This window comes from Balaenoptera musculus, chromosome 13 (assembly GCF_009873245.2).
Source record: "Balaenoptera musculus isolate JJ_BM4_2016_0621 chromosome 13, mBalMus1.pri.v3, whole genome shotgun sequence".
NCBI lineage: Eukaryota > Metazoa > Chordata > Mammalia > Artiodactyla > Balaenopteridae > Balaenoptera > Balaenoptera musculus.
The window spans coordinates 15,736,405-15,755,001 of NC_045797.1; the positions used below are offsets into that span (position 1 = coordinate 15,736,405).

The window sequence follows — 18,597 nt, forward strand, 5'->3', positions numbered from 1 at the left end:
CTAGACATTGATAAATATCTATCATTAGTGGTACCAAAGTATCAGTAATAGGGAAAAAAAATCTTGAAACTTATAGACAAAATTCCTCACCTCCTCTAGCCATACGACTTGTGCAGCTTTAAATTCTTGCAGGGTGTAGGTGTGATATTTTTCAATACAACAAAGTCCCATAAAACTCAATTGATAACACAATTCATTTATTTTAAGGAGAGCTGGTCGCAAATACTAAATGAAAATAGAAATTTATCATTAGTTAGTAAAAAAAAAAAAAACCCTTGCCTTTTAAAAGTATAAAAATATTGGGAAAGCAAGAATGGTAATTAAGGAAAATAAATAGCTCTATATGTTAATTTCAGCTACAGCTACAAAGTGCGTACATTGAAAAGGGACACTTCTGAAATTTTGTTCTGAAAGTATTCTTTGAATTATCAGATTTAATTTGTCTGAATTCCTTTCTTTTCATTTTGAATACATGTCTTTTAACCATGAAATTGAGGGCAAGTAACAGAGGATGGGGCAATATCTTAAATTTCACTAGGTTTGGCTAATAGCTATTAAAAGATTCTTAGTGTTACCTCAGGACTTTACAATGTCCAGTCACCATGATAATGGATGGGCCCATCTATTGATCTAAGAGGTTATGATATAGAACAAAGACAAAGTTTAACTTTAAAATTTCAGTAGGTATTCAGTCACTATTAAGAATCTATCTTGAAATGTGGGCTGGCAGAATGAGTGGAAGTATTTGTGGAATAATGTCACAAAATATAATTTAATCTTCCTCTATGCCATCATCATAAATCAGGGTTTTAGGATGGTGGCTTTGAAGGCACATGTTCCAAGATTGTTTCTAGGTCATTCACCCTCACTTCTAATCTAATCAAAGGAGGAGCAATAACATTATATTTTTAAAAATTAACTTAAATTTATTCATATGTGACACTGGTTTAAGTGTTATATATAGCACACTCTTGGACTCTTTTCTAGGAGTTTCCAAAACAGGACAACCAATAGTCATTCAGACCAACATGAAATAGTGCTTTAATTATTTTTTCTAAGTACAAGTAAAGGGAAGTTATAATTAGTAGAGTCCTCACTGAAGAGATTTATGTGACCAAACATCTAGGAAGTCGTATAGCCCTTAAGATTCATCTCATGGAGGAATTTTCATGATAAAAAAGAAGCAAAAATATAATATTGTAAATCAACTATACTTAATTTAAAAAAAAAGAAGCAGAAGTTTAGAGGCTATGTCTCTGAATTGAGATAAGATACCAAATAAATTAACATGAGTACAGGAGTAGGAATGAGTGTCTAATCAAAATGTGGCAGTGAAGGCAAGAAAGTCCAGTGTACTCTGGAGAAAGAGTCCTTGAGCCAAAAATATAAGTTCTATTAGTAAAGGGATAAATAGCTAGGATCCAGGTGGACAGCAAAACTGGTATTGATGGTCTGCCAAAAAGTTAGAGTTTGACAGTGGGAATTTGGAGGAAGAAAAAATATATATAATCTAAGAAATTACTTTGGCTTAACCTAAATATCTGGCTGTCAGCATAAAGGACAAATGTGAAAGCTGCTGTGAATGTAAGAGAGACTGAAGGTGTTTTGTTTTTTTCTCCCATCATTGTTTCTGCTGTTAGCAAATTTCCAATGGAATCTGGGTTAGGTGGTTCATTCTTAGGCTGGTATATCAAGAGTGCCCATTGAAAGTGATAAGCATTAGCATTATTTTAATATTTTATAATAACTACAAATGGAATTAATCTTTAAAAATTCACTATGTTGTACACCTGAAATACATATTATACATCAACTATACCTCAATAAAAATTAAATTAATTAATTAATTGAAACACAAGCACATGCAAAACAATCAAGCTACTAGAGTCAGTAATAAATTCTGCAACGTTTCAGGAAACAGGCTCAATATACAAAAGTCAATTGTATTGCTATATAGAATATGTATACATATATACATATATCATTTAGATATATTCTTTATATGTATTGTAGAATATATATGTGCATAGAATACACATATATGTGTAGAATACACATTTATACTCTATAATACATATATATTTTACATATATAAAATGAAAAATCCAAAATGAAATTTAAGAAAACAATTCCACTTACAATAGTATCAAAAAGAATAAAATATTTGGGAGTAAATTTAACAAAAGAAATGTAAAATATATACTCTGAAAACTACAAAACATTGTTGAAAGAAATTGAAGAACACCTAAATAAATGGAAAAGGATTGTATGTTCATAGACTAGAAAAGTTAATACTGTTAAAATGGCAATATTTCCTAAATTGATCTACAGATTTAAAGCAATCCCTATCAAAATCCCAACTGGCTTCCTTGCAGAAATTGACAAGCTGATCTTAAAATTCATGTGGAAATTCAAGAGGCCTGGGGAAGTCACACTTCCTAATTTCAAAATTTACTACTAAACTACAGTACTCAAGATAGTGTGGTACTGGCATAAGGATAGATACAGATCAACAGAAAAAAACTGAGAGTGCAGAAATCCTCACATTTACAGGCAATTGTTGACAAGGATGCCAGGACAATTCAAGGCGGAAAGAATAGTCTTTGCAACAAATGGTGCTGGGACAACTGGACAGACACATGCAAAAGGATGAAGGTGAACCCATACCTCATGCCATCAGCAAAAATTAACTTGAGATGGATTGAAGACCTAAATGTAAGAGTTAAAACTATAGAACTATTAGAAGAAAATATAGGGGTGAATTTTTGTGACCTGAGATGAAGCAATAGTTTTTTATAACAAAAACACAAGCAGCAAAAGAAAAAAAATGTATAAAATGGACATCATCAAAATTAAGAAATTTTGTGCTTCAAAGGATACCATCATGAAAGTGCAAAGACCCATAAAATGGGAGAAAAGTTTTGCAAATCATATATCTGATAAGGGATTTGTATCCAGAATATATAAAGAATTCTTACAACTCAATAGTAAAATACAGGTAACTCAATTAAAAATGGGCAAAGTATCTGAATAGACAGTTCTCCAGATAAGATATACAAATGGCCAAAATGCACATGAAAAGATGCTCACCATCATTAGTCATCAGGGTAATATAAATCAAAACCACAATGAAATGCCACTTCATAACCAGTAAGAAAAGCTATAATGAAAAATGCAGATGTAATGGTGAGAATATGGAGAAACTGAAGCCTTCATATGCTGTTGGTGGTAATGTAAAATTGTGCAGTGGCTTTGGAAAACTGTTTTGCAGTTCCTCAAAATGTTAAACACAGAGTTACTGATGACCTAGCAATTCCACTCCTAGGTATATACCCAAAGAAATAAAAACATATGTCTAGACTAAAACTTGTACACAAATGTTCATAGCAGCATTATTCATAATAGCCAAAAAGTGGAAGAACCCAAATATCCATCAATAGGTGGATGGATAAATAAAACATATATATGTATACAAGTGAATATTATTTACCAATAAAAAGAAATGTCATGCTACAACATAGATGGACCTTGAAAATATTATGCTAGTAAAAAAGCCAGTCACAAAGGACCACATATTGTATGGTTCTATTTATATGAAATGTATAGAGTAGGCACATCAAGAGAGAAAAGACATAGACTGGTGGTTGACCAGAGCTGGGGCAGCAGTTGGTCTGGGGGAGTTGGGGAGAAATGGAGAGTGACGCTAATCACTCTTTTTGGAATGGTGGGAATGTTCTAAAATAGACTGTGGTGACGGTTGATCAATTCTATGAATATATTAAAACCATTCAATTGTATACTTTAAAAGAATGAATTGTATGAATCATACTTCAATAAAGTTGTTATAAGGAAATGTGAGCACAGATGCCAATAAGGTTGGTTACTAAAAATAATCATAAAAAGAAAAATTTCAAGGACAGCTCTACATTTATCCCTTCAATATAGTCTAAAAGAATCAGCCCCCTTAATTAACTCACTGTAAATATAAGATTAGTGGTAAGTGTGTGGATAATGATAGCATCTAATAGATATTTAAACCAACACAATGGCTCGATTAGTTACGTCAACCTAAGATTAAAATGATGAGAACTTTCTAGTCTGCTTGGGCTATATTAAAGAGAAAATATTGTCAAGGCCAAAGCACTATTGGTGTGAATAGTGAGCAGAGAGAATGACAACTCTCAGCACATTAAAAAAAAGAGAAAAAGCCTTAAGAATTGATAGAGGTTAAATGCAAGAGGAACTATTTTACTTACCTAGGAATAAATTTATGAAATGTATAGTGTCCAAGACATGGTAAAAGATGAAAGGTGGTAAAAAGGTAGTAAAATAGGTTCAAATGATTGATAGATCCTTGGTGAAATTAGAGGTCTAGGGGTTGAGTTTGATGTCAAGAAGGATTAGAATCTTTTCCACAACCCAGAATGCTTGATGGGATGGAGGACCTGAGATGGTACATCTTATATATCTGTTTTGCACTAACACCTCTGTGAGCTGTATTCCTTGAATGTTCCTTTATTGTGTGACTGATGTCTTGATAATGATCTTTCAGATTACCATATGCAAAGTGAACGAAATGACCAGTAAAAAGCAAACTTGAAGCTTCTGATGTGAGAGGGTGGTGACTCCGTGTCATAAAATAGACAGCTGAGGACTCTGAGCATGACAGAAATGGTGGTTACAGCTCATTCCCAGGGGCCAAATAGAAAACTTCTACTGCAAGTCAAAATTCAAGGAGTGAGTAGATATTTTAAATGTGGCCACATACCCTTTAATAGTTCTTTTTCCATGATAATCCCCTCCTCCAAAGTAAATATTAAAAATTTCCCTACTGTCTGAATCCACGATAGAAGAAAATGTATGAGACATTGGGAGTTATTGGCCCATGAAAACATGCCCCCAAATTATTTTGGACCATAAAGTCCAGAGTGTCTCAAAAATGAGAATTAGTAATAGAGCTTGCTGGCCTGCTCTGTTCAAAAGGATATACAACTTTCCTGATCAACAAGAAAGGGGGTCATGAATCCAAACCTCTGAAGATGCTTCTAAATAAAGGGGACCTGTGCAACTCTCTTGTTATACTTTAGTGTTTTGCAACCCTAGTTAAAATGTAGAAGAATAAAGATGCAGACATAGAGAATGGATTTGAGGACACGGTGGAGGGGGGCGAAGGGTAAGCTGGGACAAAGTGCGAGAGTAGCACTGACATATATACACTACCAAATGTAAAATAGATAGCTAGTGGGAAGCAGCTGCATAGCACAGGGAGATCAGCTCGGTGCTATGTGACCATCTAGAAGGGTGGGATAGGGAGGATGGGAGGGAGATGCAAGAGGGAGGGGATATGGGGATATATGTATTACATATAGCTGATTCACTTTGTTATACAGCAGAAACTAACACAACACTGTAAAGCAATTATACTCCAATAAAGATGTAAAAAAAAAAAAAAAGATGTAGAAATACACTAGTTTGCCAGACTTTTAAGTGACAAACAGGATGAAAATTGTCAATTCTCTTGAAAGATGAAATATTCTATTTCAGGGACAGTCTATACCAATACTTTGTTTTTCTGTGAGTAATTCTTTTAAAATATGATTAATAAATACATACATGATTAACAATGAACAGATCTTTTTGTAGAGATTTTCGACATCCACTGATTTTTTTAGAGCGGACATTCTTCTTCCACACGTTAAAAGCCTTCCATTTCCGGAAAAGTGAAAATACAGGAATCTTAGTGAGTTCTCTGTGATATAGATATTCTTGTTCCCATCGATCAATTTCGATAAATTCAACATCATCATTATAGACATGTGTTACTGCATTTTTGCTAATAGTATAGTAGTCATTTTTACTGATGTTCTCATAATTCACAACCCTTTGAACAAATAAAAATTGGGGCAAGTGAATACAGTATTCAACACAAAATTAAGCAATTGCATTACTATTTTGTTTTAAAAAGATAAAACATTTCTGGAAAACAAGTATTATTTAAAAATTAAAAAAATTCTAACAGACTACTTTTAGATTGAATAAATTACTCAAGAAAAGGGAGCTGCTTTTTTTTTTTTTTTTAAGGGAGCTGCTTTTTAACAACAGTTGGACTTATTATAGCTCTTCAGGATTTCACAACTGTGGCAATATGCTTGACAGTTTCAGTTATGTGATTTTTACAAAAAAATCAATTATGGATTTTTATGAAAGCTACATGGAAATAAGTTTTTATTTATCTTTGATTCTTTAGAAACTATTCAATAATAATAGTGTAAAAGAGTTTTACACTACCCAATATTTACAGAATTATGAGAAAGATCAAAACAAGAAAATATGAATTAGATAAGATTAGAATCAAAACCCAGATTAAGCTTTAAAATGTCCAGTTTATCACATATCAAAATAATCGTTAATGAGAAATTGTTTATTTCATCAAGGGTATTCTTCAACCTCACCCATAATAAGAAATTGATCAAGTAAAGAAGAAAAGCAAGAACGGGATAAAAACAGGAGCAAGGATAGGAGTGGGAAACAAAGGAATGAGAATAGAAAGGGCTGATTCTCTAAAAGTTCTTAAAATAAGAACTTAGACGGGAACACTCCAGTGAAAATCAACTGTTTCCCACGTCTATTTTCTCTTACAGTCCTTAACTCTGCATTCTGAACCTGGAGTTCATGGCCCTTGAGCACAGCCTTCAGGTCATCTGTGAAATCCCTGAAATTGTTGTATGTAAACAAATTTACATACGTATGCATGATAAATTTTTTAAGGGGTTGGAACAAAATCTCATATGCTTTGGGTCTGTTAATCAAAAATTGATGAACCATTGGCAAAATTCATTTTTAGGTTTTAACTTCTATTTTTGTTTTAATAACACTGAGTAAGAAAAATATTTTTAAAATTAGGGCATACAGGACCAGAATGAAAGCAAACTCAAAGCAAGAGCTGTTCAAGTGAGCACACAAGGGAACTGGGGGAGCCGATGGTGCTGTGGAGTGGGGAGTCTCGAAGGCCACTCTCCCAAGTCAGTGCCGTAACAGAAGAACTTCAACTTGCTTAGCTCCTACCAGATGCCACTGCCTGACTCTTCGTCTGTGTTCTGGTTGACTCACGCCAGAAACATCTGGGAAAATGCCAGGTAATACCTGTTGCTGGTGAGGTGTATGGAAAATGTTTAAAATGTTTTTCTTTGTCAACAGCTTAAGATATAATTAGGACATTCTTCAGGTGATTCTCTACAAAGTGGGAGATTTCAACTTGTCTTTGAAACTGTAATTAACTTCAGATGTTTCATTAGCATCAATCATCAAACCAACCTAAAAGCAAGAACAAACACCTCACCGTGGCCCTGGTGTGTGTCTAGAAAACTCACTCTGTGTGAATCTATCTGCTACTAAAGGCCCTTCTAGAAGGTAGCAGATGTGGTCCATGATACTGAATTTTAACTTATTGGTGCTCAGTGCCACTAAGAAATCCTGTTTATTTACATTTTCCTACCTATTCAAGATTCTCATTCTCAAACCACTAAGCCTTTTCCTCTACTACACATCTCTACTCTGCACAGGACAGACGAACACATGAGAGTCTTTTTGAAAGATTGGATCATCAGCATCAAAATCACTTGGGGTGCTTAAGAATCCAGATTTCTGGGTCCAACACAGAATCAGAATCTCTATGTATGGGACTCAAAGATTCTAGCTTAACAAGTTCCCTGCGTGATTCTGATACACAATAATGTTTGTAACCACTGAACTTTATTTGAAAGCAAATAAACAATAACAACAAAAACATGGTGGTGACAAGGTGAGTTCTCTCTTGTACCTTCAACTTGAAAATCTCATACCTTCACTGTGTTTTATCCCCTTGAGTGTATCTCTCAGGATTTCATCCAAACAGAGGTGGAGAGGTTTTGTATCATTTTTTTCTACCTCTCCTGGCATTTGGCTACTTTTCCTCTGCATCTAAAAATATGCAGAACTTCTCTTTAACTTGTAGAAAGCTTCCCTTTAGTTTAAAGAAAGTTTTTTCTCAACCCTGCTGCCATTTAACTTAGAATCCCCTGTCTTTTTCCTTCTCTTAAACTTCCTTTATGATGGCCATATCCCCCCCATCCATTCCTTCTTAAAGTTTCTGAAAACTAGGCTTGTTCCTCATTGCTCTAATGAAATGCTTCTCTTGAAGATCAGCAGGGATTTCCTTCTAGCCCAATCCAGTTGGTAGGCAGAAGGGGCAGTAGGGTCAAGGAAAGCTTTGCAAAAATTAAGAAGGCCTATGCCCAGTTCTCTGGAATCCTATTTTCCTTAGACTTTCCAGTTTGTTCCCGAGGGGTTGAACCCTAAATATACTCCTTGGATTCCTGTGCTTCATTCCTCACACTATAAACCTCAGTGCTCAACTGTTCCAGGAGTTGATCCACTAATCCTAAGTGATGGCTGCCTTTTCAGCACCTCTTGGCATTCAGAATTCAGCTTCAAACTTCAGCTGCCTCCTTTGTTATTTATTTTTTTCTTTTTTCTTTGGCACCGTGCAGCTTGCAGGATAGTTCCCCAACCCGGGATCGAACCTGGGCCCTTGGCAGTGAAAGCACGGAGTCCTAACCACTGGACCGCCAGGGAATTCCCTCAGCTGTCTCCTTTGGATGTTTGTTCCATAAAGGCCTTTCTTTGAGGAAATAACCAGAAAAATTAGTCTTCCTTTAAGACCTAAAAAGAGAACTTAACTTTCTCAATTGCTGTGCTCTAAAATCCCTACTTTGCTGATAAAGAAGATGACTTTATGACCCAATTAACTAAACAGAGATCCTTGGAAAGTTAATCAGACTGAGAAGAATGTCTTGAATAAAATTACACTTAACTATGCTTTACTGGAAAAAAAAAATATCTGTAGCGTTTTCTTGCTGCTCAATGTAGAATCATGGAATCCCTTGTCAAATTCTTTTGTGACAGAAACTGTCTCTGTCCATCTGAAATGAAACTTAGACTCAAGGCTTCTATTAATGTCTAAAAGGATGTGTCACGTGGAGAGAATTGCATGACTGATTGTGGTAGGTCATCAATTGTCCTGTTATTGTTGATTTCAGATAAAACTCAAAGGAAATCTACTGGGGGCCTAAAAAACATGATTTCTCCTCTTGGAATTAATTCTTGATTTTTCTAAAACAATAAGATCTCAGTGTGATTTGTTATTTCAAACAGCATCTCTATCTGTTGTTACACCTTGCAGTGATGGAAAATGCATCTGTTCATTTTTAAACTGATCCACTGGACTAAGAATGTAGAAGCATGGTTTGTCTCATGAGACCTTTCTGCTCAAGAACTCTGAACAGCCTATCACTTATATCATTAAATCCAAATTATTCTGCTGGGTGTTTGTGGCACCCCCCTCCTGTCTCATATTAGTTTCTTTCTGTCCACACACTGCCCTTTTCAATTGTCAGGCTTGTTTCCAGCTTAGGCTGTGCTAGAATGCATACATATGTCTTTGTTTACCCCATTCCCTTCTCCCATCCTGATTTCTACAAACAAGAGAGTGATTCCTTACCTGCTATAAGGTACTGGGTGAATTAGATGAGCTCACGGGGCCCTATGCAAATTTAAGTTGTCTCATTATTTTCATTATTACACAGTTTTAATCATTATGACTTGAACATATTTATTGGACAAAGGGAAACAAGCAAGTGCCTGGAAAGAAGTTAGCTATTTCCTGAGTTTTACATTTGTAAACTCAATCTGTTTGATTATGGTCAATATCATGATTCAGTATGTGTCTAGATCTAACCTGAACTGGAGAAGAGAAATGGCTTGGTTTGCTTCTGGTTTGATTAACCAGAAATGGTAAAATATCTGATAAGTAACTCCTTTTCACCTAGAAAATTAAACAAAGGTGTAACTAAGAGGAAACATGTACTAGGGAGGGAATGGTCAGACATCACAGTGGCTCCTTTTTCAGCAGTATGAAAAAGAAATATTTACACATTGCCCTACCAGAGAGTCTCCTTCGATTCAACTAAATGATCATGCTCATTAGACTTTCATAGACTATATCTGGCAGCCCTCTACCTAGAAGGCTAGAACAGGAACTACTTCTTGCCTTCCAGGCAGCATCAGTCTTGCTTTTCCATGCAACAATTCAATAGCCACCCCCGAGCTATCCTCTCCCCACGTGACAACTCAGATGCAAGGACATGAGATCCATATTGGATAGGTGTGCAAATCACCCTGGCTTAAGAGGAGCCAATATTTCTTGCAATAACTATAAGCATACATTTTAGGGTTCCTGCAGAGACATGCCCAGAAAAAGAACTGCCACACTATGGGAAGTCCAAAGCTATGGCTCCCCTTCAGATATTTATAATTAATTTATAGTTCTTCTCAATGCAGATATAGTTTACCAATCAGGGGTCATTTTTATCATAAGCAATGTTGCCTAGAAACAACTGACATTCTACTTGTATTAGGTTACCAGGGGAACAGAGCTTCAGAGTTAACCAAAGGCCAGATTCTCATGCGGAGAAAACTGTTCTACAATCCTCTAAAGCAGCGGTCCCCAACCTTTTCGGCACCAGGGACCGGTTTCGTGGAAGACAATTTTTCCACGGACGGTGTGTGTGTGGGGGATGGTTCAGGTGGTGCTGTGAGCGATGGGGAGCTGCAGATGAAGCTTCGCTTGCTTGCCCACCGCGCACCTCCTGCTGTATGGCATGGTCCCTAAGAGGCCATGGACCAATAATGGTCCAGTATTGGTCCGTGGCCCGGGGGTTGGGGACCCCTGCTCTGAAGCAACGCTTCCCAAACTTTGCAAGTTCTAACACACCTGTACAGTGATAACATTTTATAAGGCACACTGGTGAAGACATTAATTATAATTTCTTTGTATTATAATAAGAAAAATAAAACAAAATATTCAGGGAAATATGCAATACTGAATTTTATAAAACTTCCAAGTAGAGTCTAGCTCATAAACAACCACAGCTATGACTATAAATTTTTGAAGTAACTACTGCATTTCTAATCAAGACATGATGAATGGTCTGTTCAAATTCTTAAAGTCACCACTGCTAAGGAATACACTTTATAGAAGTGGGAGACAGCAAATGGCAGATGATCATTTATTGCTCTGTCCCTGATGAATGGAAACTCCCTTTTCCACTGACCAGAAGTTTTATCACTTGTTCTTTTGAAATTACGAGCCAGAGGTACCATCATTCTTTAATTCTAACAGCTTTTCCTTTTCTTCCTTTGATAAATGTGGTGTTGAAATTTCTTATGATAAGACAAATTGATTTAAAACCCAAACATTTCCATATCAAGTACCTTAGAAACAATGGTAACACTTTCTCTCAAACACAGACGTTACGCTGTTTGACTTAGTAATTTTTCCTTAAATTTAAATTCTTAACAATGACTAAAAAAATCACGAGAGAGCCATTTAAAATTTCACTTTTCTGAAGTTGAATTTTTGCTTTGAATTCCTAATCTTTGTCAGTATGTGTTAATATATTTTCAGGCAGCTCTTATATTTTTTATTAAGTTCATTCAGGTACTCAAATGTCAGTTAAGTAACCCAGCTGTAAAACCAAAAACTATCCTTCACTAAATCTACAAAGTTGAATCGTTTGCAAAATATTTTCCAATTCTTGACAAAATTCTTCCTTTGGATCAGTTATGCATTTAAGTCTGAAACAACAAATAATGTTGTTCTGCTCACATATCTTTGTAGAAAGCTTAAAAACAGAAGGTCAGGTGGTGGCTTGGATTTTATTATAGTTACAATTTTGATAATATTATTTAATTTGGAATTCATAACTGCAGAGAAACATTTACATATGGGAGTTCTTTTGTGAATAAAATACTGTATTATGCATTTAAATCTCAGGATTATCAGAATAAACTCTACATGGAAAATACATTTTCAAGAACTATTTCCATAATATCTCATTTGCCTTTGATATTTCAACCCCAGTAGCTTTTTTGCCCCACAGAACAAAGTTCTTCCAAACACTTCACTTCAGGGATTCTAGTGCTATTATCTAGCAGTTATTAATATCTGTACATCCATCAATATGCAATAAAACTTTAATAACATCCTGGATTGTGGTCATTTCTGTTATGTAACATGTGGATCTAGTGGTATTATTGATTTCCTTTGCTTTTCTGGTTCCAAATAGAATAAATAATTTCCACACAGGCTGGCAAAACTGCAATTCTGCGATAGTGAGTCATTTTGACATTAGATATTAATTGTGTATTCTTGCATTCTTAGCTTCTTGAGCTTCTTGATCAGATGCTAACCTAAAAATGGAATTTGGTTTCATATTTTGTTCTTGCACGTGCCTTTAAAAGTTCCAACCCTTTACCTGAGAGGGTGGATATCTTTCAGTAAAGTGTTGATATAGCTTGCTTGGTACTACTGATTCATTTGATAACATTTTCATACTAATGAGATATTTAGGCAAAAGTACAGGAAAATTATTGTGGATCATAAATCCAATATGAGATAACTCTAATTACGCTGCCTAATTTCTAACTTTTTTTTTAAAATAACATAAACTGTGTTTACCTTATAATTTATTGTTTTCTCTCTGAGCATATCTTTCTATAGGTGTCTCAGTAATAGTATGACATATCTTTCTTCCTTTTTTTTTTTTCGCTATGAGAGTGCAACTTTGAATGATTTCTAGTTGGTATCTCAGTTCCACTTTTATTCATCAATTTTCTATGGGGAAGAAAGCAGTATTTTGCATTTTTTGCATTTGTTCTGGAAAAATCAATAGGCTTATATGAGAGGCAGATTATTGTGCTAGATTTGCAAATGATAGAAAATGTTTCCATGGCTTCCACCACTTTTGGGGGGTAGTGAAGACATTCTTTGAAGTAAACTCTCAGTCTCATGGGGGTCTCATGGACACCACCAAGTTTCATCTTGACAGGGCAGTAGAGCAGAGAAATTAAGAACATACATTCAGAAGCCAGACTGTCATTTATTTATTGTACAACCTGGGGCAAGGTACTTAACCATTTTGTGTCTTATCTGTAAAACAGAGGTAATAAATGTATCTATCTTATAGTATTATTGTGAGAATTAAAAAACATATATATACATGTATATTCATGTATACACTTTGCCTGGAATGTAGTAAATACAAGTAAATCATCATCTTTTATGATATGTAAAATGTGATGATTTGCTTTGGTGTCCTCTCACAAAGTGGGTATATAACCAAACTTTCTAACCAACAGCCATCCCCCATACTTCATGGCTATACCTCAATTACAATCACTCTTGTTCAAGGTCAAAGTCCTAACAAAATAGAATTATTTTGTCTTGATCTGTGTTCTCTATTCCCTTCCTGACCTCTCTAGTTCCTGATCCTTTACCTAGTTTCCTCTAATTTGCCCCAGACCTGACCAGAGTCACCATTACGCCTTCTTGCTGGACAAGATAATCTGCAGTGTACAGTTGTATGCTTACCAGGGTAATATTCCAACATATTTACACATCTCCTTGAAGAAGAAGCTTCAAAACTGTTATGCCTAACACATACCACTAAATTGATTCTTTAGAATGAACTTGGTAAATGTAACTATTTTCTCACTTAGAGGGACCATGGTAGAGATAAACATTGTAGAACTGCACATTTAATGTATTTTACTACACTTAAAAAATTATGTGATGACATTATATTTTATCACATTACTTTTAAAAGAAGTTTGGTATAATGTGTCCTTATCTCATTGATCCAGTATTTACTACTTTTAACTTCCAATTTAGCTGCTTCCAACTATATGGTATCCAAATAATTGTCTTTACTCATAAGATTTATAATATTTGGAGTTGGGGCTGGGTGGAAAATTTAACATCCATCCTAAAACGTTATAAAATAACAAACCATGATTCCAACATCTTCTTAAATGAGATCTTGCATATTACTACCAAGCATCATTAGTGCCAGTCCAAAAAAGTATAAAACATCAACTCACTTCCCTAGTAGAAGTGTTCATTAGTCTAGAAAGACATTTTGTTTGGCAAAATCTGACTCCTTTCATAATGGGGAATTAATATCACAAATGGCACTCCTTGATGTCTGGGTTACTGGATATTTTTTAAATGAGAGGAAGTTATGAAAACATTTCACACATTAATCAAGAAGCAAATAAACCATTTTTTTCTGAGTCACTGTTAAAGATCCATAACCTCTTCTTCAAAACTTATAAAAAACTAGAAAAAGAAGTAGTAAGGTAGTGGTGGAATAACAATACTATTAAAGGAATATTTTTTACATCAAATAGCTTTAAATTCCATTATATGTTAATTCTCCTATCTTAAAAAAAACAAGCTATTTCTCTTATCTTAAGAAAAGTCCCCACTCTTGACCACAATTCTCTTTTCATCAACCACCCTGCTTCTCTTCTGTCTTTGCCATCTCCAGATTAGTATGTCCAAATCCAAACTCTTATTTTTCCCTGAAGAATCTGTTCCATCCAATCTTCTGTGTCTTACTTAATGGCATCTCACCCCTTTCCCTTGTTCAGTCAAAGGGATCATTAAAGTCAACCTAGGCACTTCTCTGGTTGCCCACCTTGTATACAATCCAAAAAAAAATATCCTGTTGGGCTACTGTTGCCACCTCTGCCACCCGAGGGTCACAGGTCACTGCCCACACCTTCCTGGGAGCCTGCACAGCCCACCACTGCTTTTTCTCTGTGTGTTTCTCTATTTGCTTTGTTTCTGGTTTGTTTGGTTTTGCTTTTACCATTTGTCTTGGGTTTTGTTTGTCTGTTTGTTTTCTTTTCCTTTTTTTATTGTTGTTGTTGCTGGTTGGGTCTTTGTTTTTTTTCTTGGGTTTTGTTTGTCTGTTTTCCTTTTTTATTGTTGTTGTTGCTGTTTGTTTGGGTCTTTGCTTTTTTCTTGGGTTTTGTTTGTCTGGTTTTCTTCTTCCCCCTTCTCTTTTTTTTTTTTTTTTTCTTTTTCTCCACACCAGGTGGCTTACAGGGTCTTGGTTCCCCAGCCAGGGGTTGGGCCTGAGCCTCTGGGGTGGGAGCGCCAAGTCCAGGACATTGGACCACCAGAGAATCCTCAGCCCCAGGGAATATTAATTGGCGAGAGCTCTCCTGGAGGTCTCCATCTTAACACCAAGACCCGCTCCACCCAACTGCCTGCAGGCTCCAGTGTGGAAGCCACACTCCAAACAACTAGCAAGACAGGAACCCACAACCCCACCCATCAGCAGACAGGCTGCCTAAGCCCATACTAAGCTTACAGACACCCCAAAGTCATACTAAGCTCACAAACACCCCAAAACACACCACCTGATGTGGCCCTGCTCATCAGAGGAACAAGACTCAGCTCCACCCACCAGAGTGCAGGCACCAGTTCCTCCCACTAGGAAGCCTACACAAGCCCCTGGACCAACCTCACCCAGCAGGGGGCAGACAACAGAAGCAAGAAGAACTATGAAACTGCATCCTGCAGACCTCAAACCCAGTAAGTTAAACAAAATGAGATAACAGAGAAATATGTTACAGATGAATGAGCAAGGTAAAAATCCACAAGACCAAATAAATGAAGAGGAAATAGGCAGTCTACCTGAAAAAGAATTCAGAGGAATGGTAGTAAAGATGATCCAAGACATCAGGAATAGAATGGAGGCACAGATCAAGAAAATACAAGAAATGTTTAACAAGGGTCTAGAAGAAATAACAAACAAACAGTGATGAGCAAAACAAAAACTGAAATGCAAAATACATTAGAAGGAATCGATAGCAGAATAACTGGCAGAAGAAGAGATAAGTGAGCTGGAAGATAGAATGGTGGAAATAGCTGCTGCAGGGCAGAATAAAGAAAAAGGAATGAAAAGAAATGAGGACAATCTCAGAGACCTCTGGGACAACATTAAACACACCAAGATTCGAATTATAGGGGTCTCAGAAGAAGAAGAGAAAAAGAAAGGCTCTGAGAAAATATTTGAAGAGATTATAGTTGAAAACTTCCCTAATATGGGAAAGGAAAGAACTACGTAAGTCCAGGAAGTGCAGAGAGTCCCAGGCAGGATAAACCCAAGGAGAAACATGCCAAGACACTTATTAATCAAACTAACAAAAATTAAATACAAAGAAAAAATATTAAAAGCAGCAAGGGAAAAGCAACAAATAACATACAAGGGAATCCCCATAAGGTTAACAGCTGATTTTTCAGCAGAAATTCTGCACGCCAGAAGGGAGTGGCAGGATATATTTAAAGTGATGAAAGGGAAAAACCTACAACAAAGACTGCTCTATCCAGCAAGGCTCTCATTCAGATTTAATGGAGAAATCAAAAACTTTACAGGCAAGCAAAAGCTAAGAGAATTCAGCACCACCAGACCAGCTTTTCAACAAATGCTAAAGGAACTTCTCTAGGAGGGAAACACAAGAGAAGATAAAGAACTACAAAAACAAACCCCAAACAATTAAGAAAATGGTAACATACATATCAATAATCACCTTAAATGTAAATGGATTTAATGCTCCAACCAAAAGACACAGGCTCGCTGAATGGATACAACAACAAGACCTGTATATATGCTGTCTACAAGAGACCCACTTCAGACCTAGGGACACATACAGACTGAAAGTGAGGGGATGGAAAAAGATATTCCATGAAAATGGAAATCAAAAGAAAGCTGGTGTAGCAATACTCATATCAGACAAAATAGACTTTAAAGTAAAGACTGTTTCAAGAGACAAGGAAGGACACTACATAATGATCAAGGGATCAATCCAAGAAGATATAACAATTGTAAATATTTATGCACCCAACATAGGAGCACCTTAATACATAAGGCAAATGCTAACAGCCATAAAGGGGAAATCGACACTAACACAATAATAGTGGGGGACTTTAACACCCCATTTACACCAATGGACAGATCATCCAGACAGAAAATTAATAAGGAAACACAAGCTTTAAATGACACATTAGACCAGATAGACCTAGCTAATATTTATAGGACATTCCATCTGAAAACAGCAGAACACACTTTCTTCTCAAGTGCACAAGGAACGTTCTCCAGGATAGATCACATTTTGCATCACAAATCAAGCCTTGGTAAATTGAAGAAAAATGAAGTTGTATCAAGCATCTTTTCTGACCACAACACTACGAGATTAGAAATCAATTACAGGAAAAAAACTGTAAAAAACACAAACACATGGAGGCTAAACAATATGCTGCTAAATAACCAAGATATCACTGAAGAAATACAAAAAACCCTAGAGACAAATGACAATGAAAACACGACAAACCAAAACCTATGGGATGCAGCAAGAGCAGTTCTAAGAGGGAAGTTTATAGCAATACAATTCTACCTCAAGAAACAAGAAAAATCACAAATAAACAACCTAACCTTGCACCTAAAGCAACTAGAGAAAGAAGAACAAACAGGAAAGAAATCATAAAGATCAGAGCAGAAATAAATGAAACGGAAATGAAGAAAACAATAGCAAAGATTAATAAAACTAAAAGCTGGTTCTTTGAGAAGATAAACAAAATTGATAAACCTTTAGCCAGACTCATCAAGAAAAAAGGGAGAGGGCTCAAATCAATAAAATTAGAAATGAAAAAGGAGAAGTTATAACTGACACCACAGAAATACAAAGGATCATAAGAGATTACTACAAGCAACTATATGCCAATAAAATGGACAATCTGGAAGAAATGGACAAACTCTCAGGAAGGTACAACCTACCAAGACTGAACCAGGAAGAAATAGAAAATATGAACAGACCTATCACAAGTAATGAAATTGAAATTGTTATTAAAAGTCTTCCAACAAACAAAAGTCCAGGACCAGATGGCTTCACAGGCGAATTCTATCAAACATTTAGAGAAGAGCTAACACCTATCCTTCTCAAACTCTTCCAAAAAATTGCAGAGGAAAGAACACTCCCAAGCTCATTCTATGAGGCCATCATTACCCTGATTCCAAAACCAGACAAAGATACTACAAAAAAAGAAAATTACAGACCAATATCACTGATGAATATAGATGCAAAAATCCTCAATAAAATACTAGCAAACAGAATCCAACAACACATTAAAAAGATCATACACCACAATCAAGTGGGATTTATCCCAGGGATTCAAGGATTCTTCAATATATGCAAATCAATCAACGTGATACACCATATCAACAGACTGAAGAATTAAAACCACATGATCATCTCAATAGATGCAGAAAAAGCTTTTGACAAAAGTTAACACACATTTATGATAAAAACTCTCCAGAAGTGGGCATAGAGGGAACCTACCTCAATATATACAACATTTGGCCATATATGACAAATCCACAGCAAACATCATTCTCAATGGTGAAAAACTGAAAGCATTTCCTCTAAGATCAGGAATAAGACAAGGGTGTCCACTGTCTCCATTATTATTCAACATAGTTTTGGAAGTCCTAGCCACGGCAATCAAAGAAGTAAAAGAAATTTAAAAAATCCAAATCAGAAAAGAAGAAGTAAAACTGTCACTGTTTGCAGATGACATGATACTATACATAAAAAATCCTAAAGATGCCACCAGAAAACTACTAGAGCTAATCAATGAATTTGGTAAAGTTG

General features: G+C 35.8%; 1 protein-coding gene across 1 annotated transcript in view; it reads right to left on the reverse strand.

Annotated features, from left to right (window-relative positions):
- DNAH6 (dynein axonemal heavy chain 6) overlaps positions 1–18,597 on the reverse strand; it is a 298,716-nt gene that overhangs the window by 245,552 nt on the left and 34,567 nt on the right. The window contains exons 5-6 of the mRNA XM_036873333.1: positions 5,614–5,881; positions 91–225 (exon numbers count right to left, since the gene is read on the reverse strand). Of these exons, the coding sequence (XP_036729228.1) occupies positions 91–225; positions 5,614–5,881 (403 nt within the window). The remainder of the gene's footprint in view (positions 1–90; positions 226–5,613; positions 5,882–18,597) is intronic.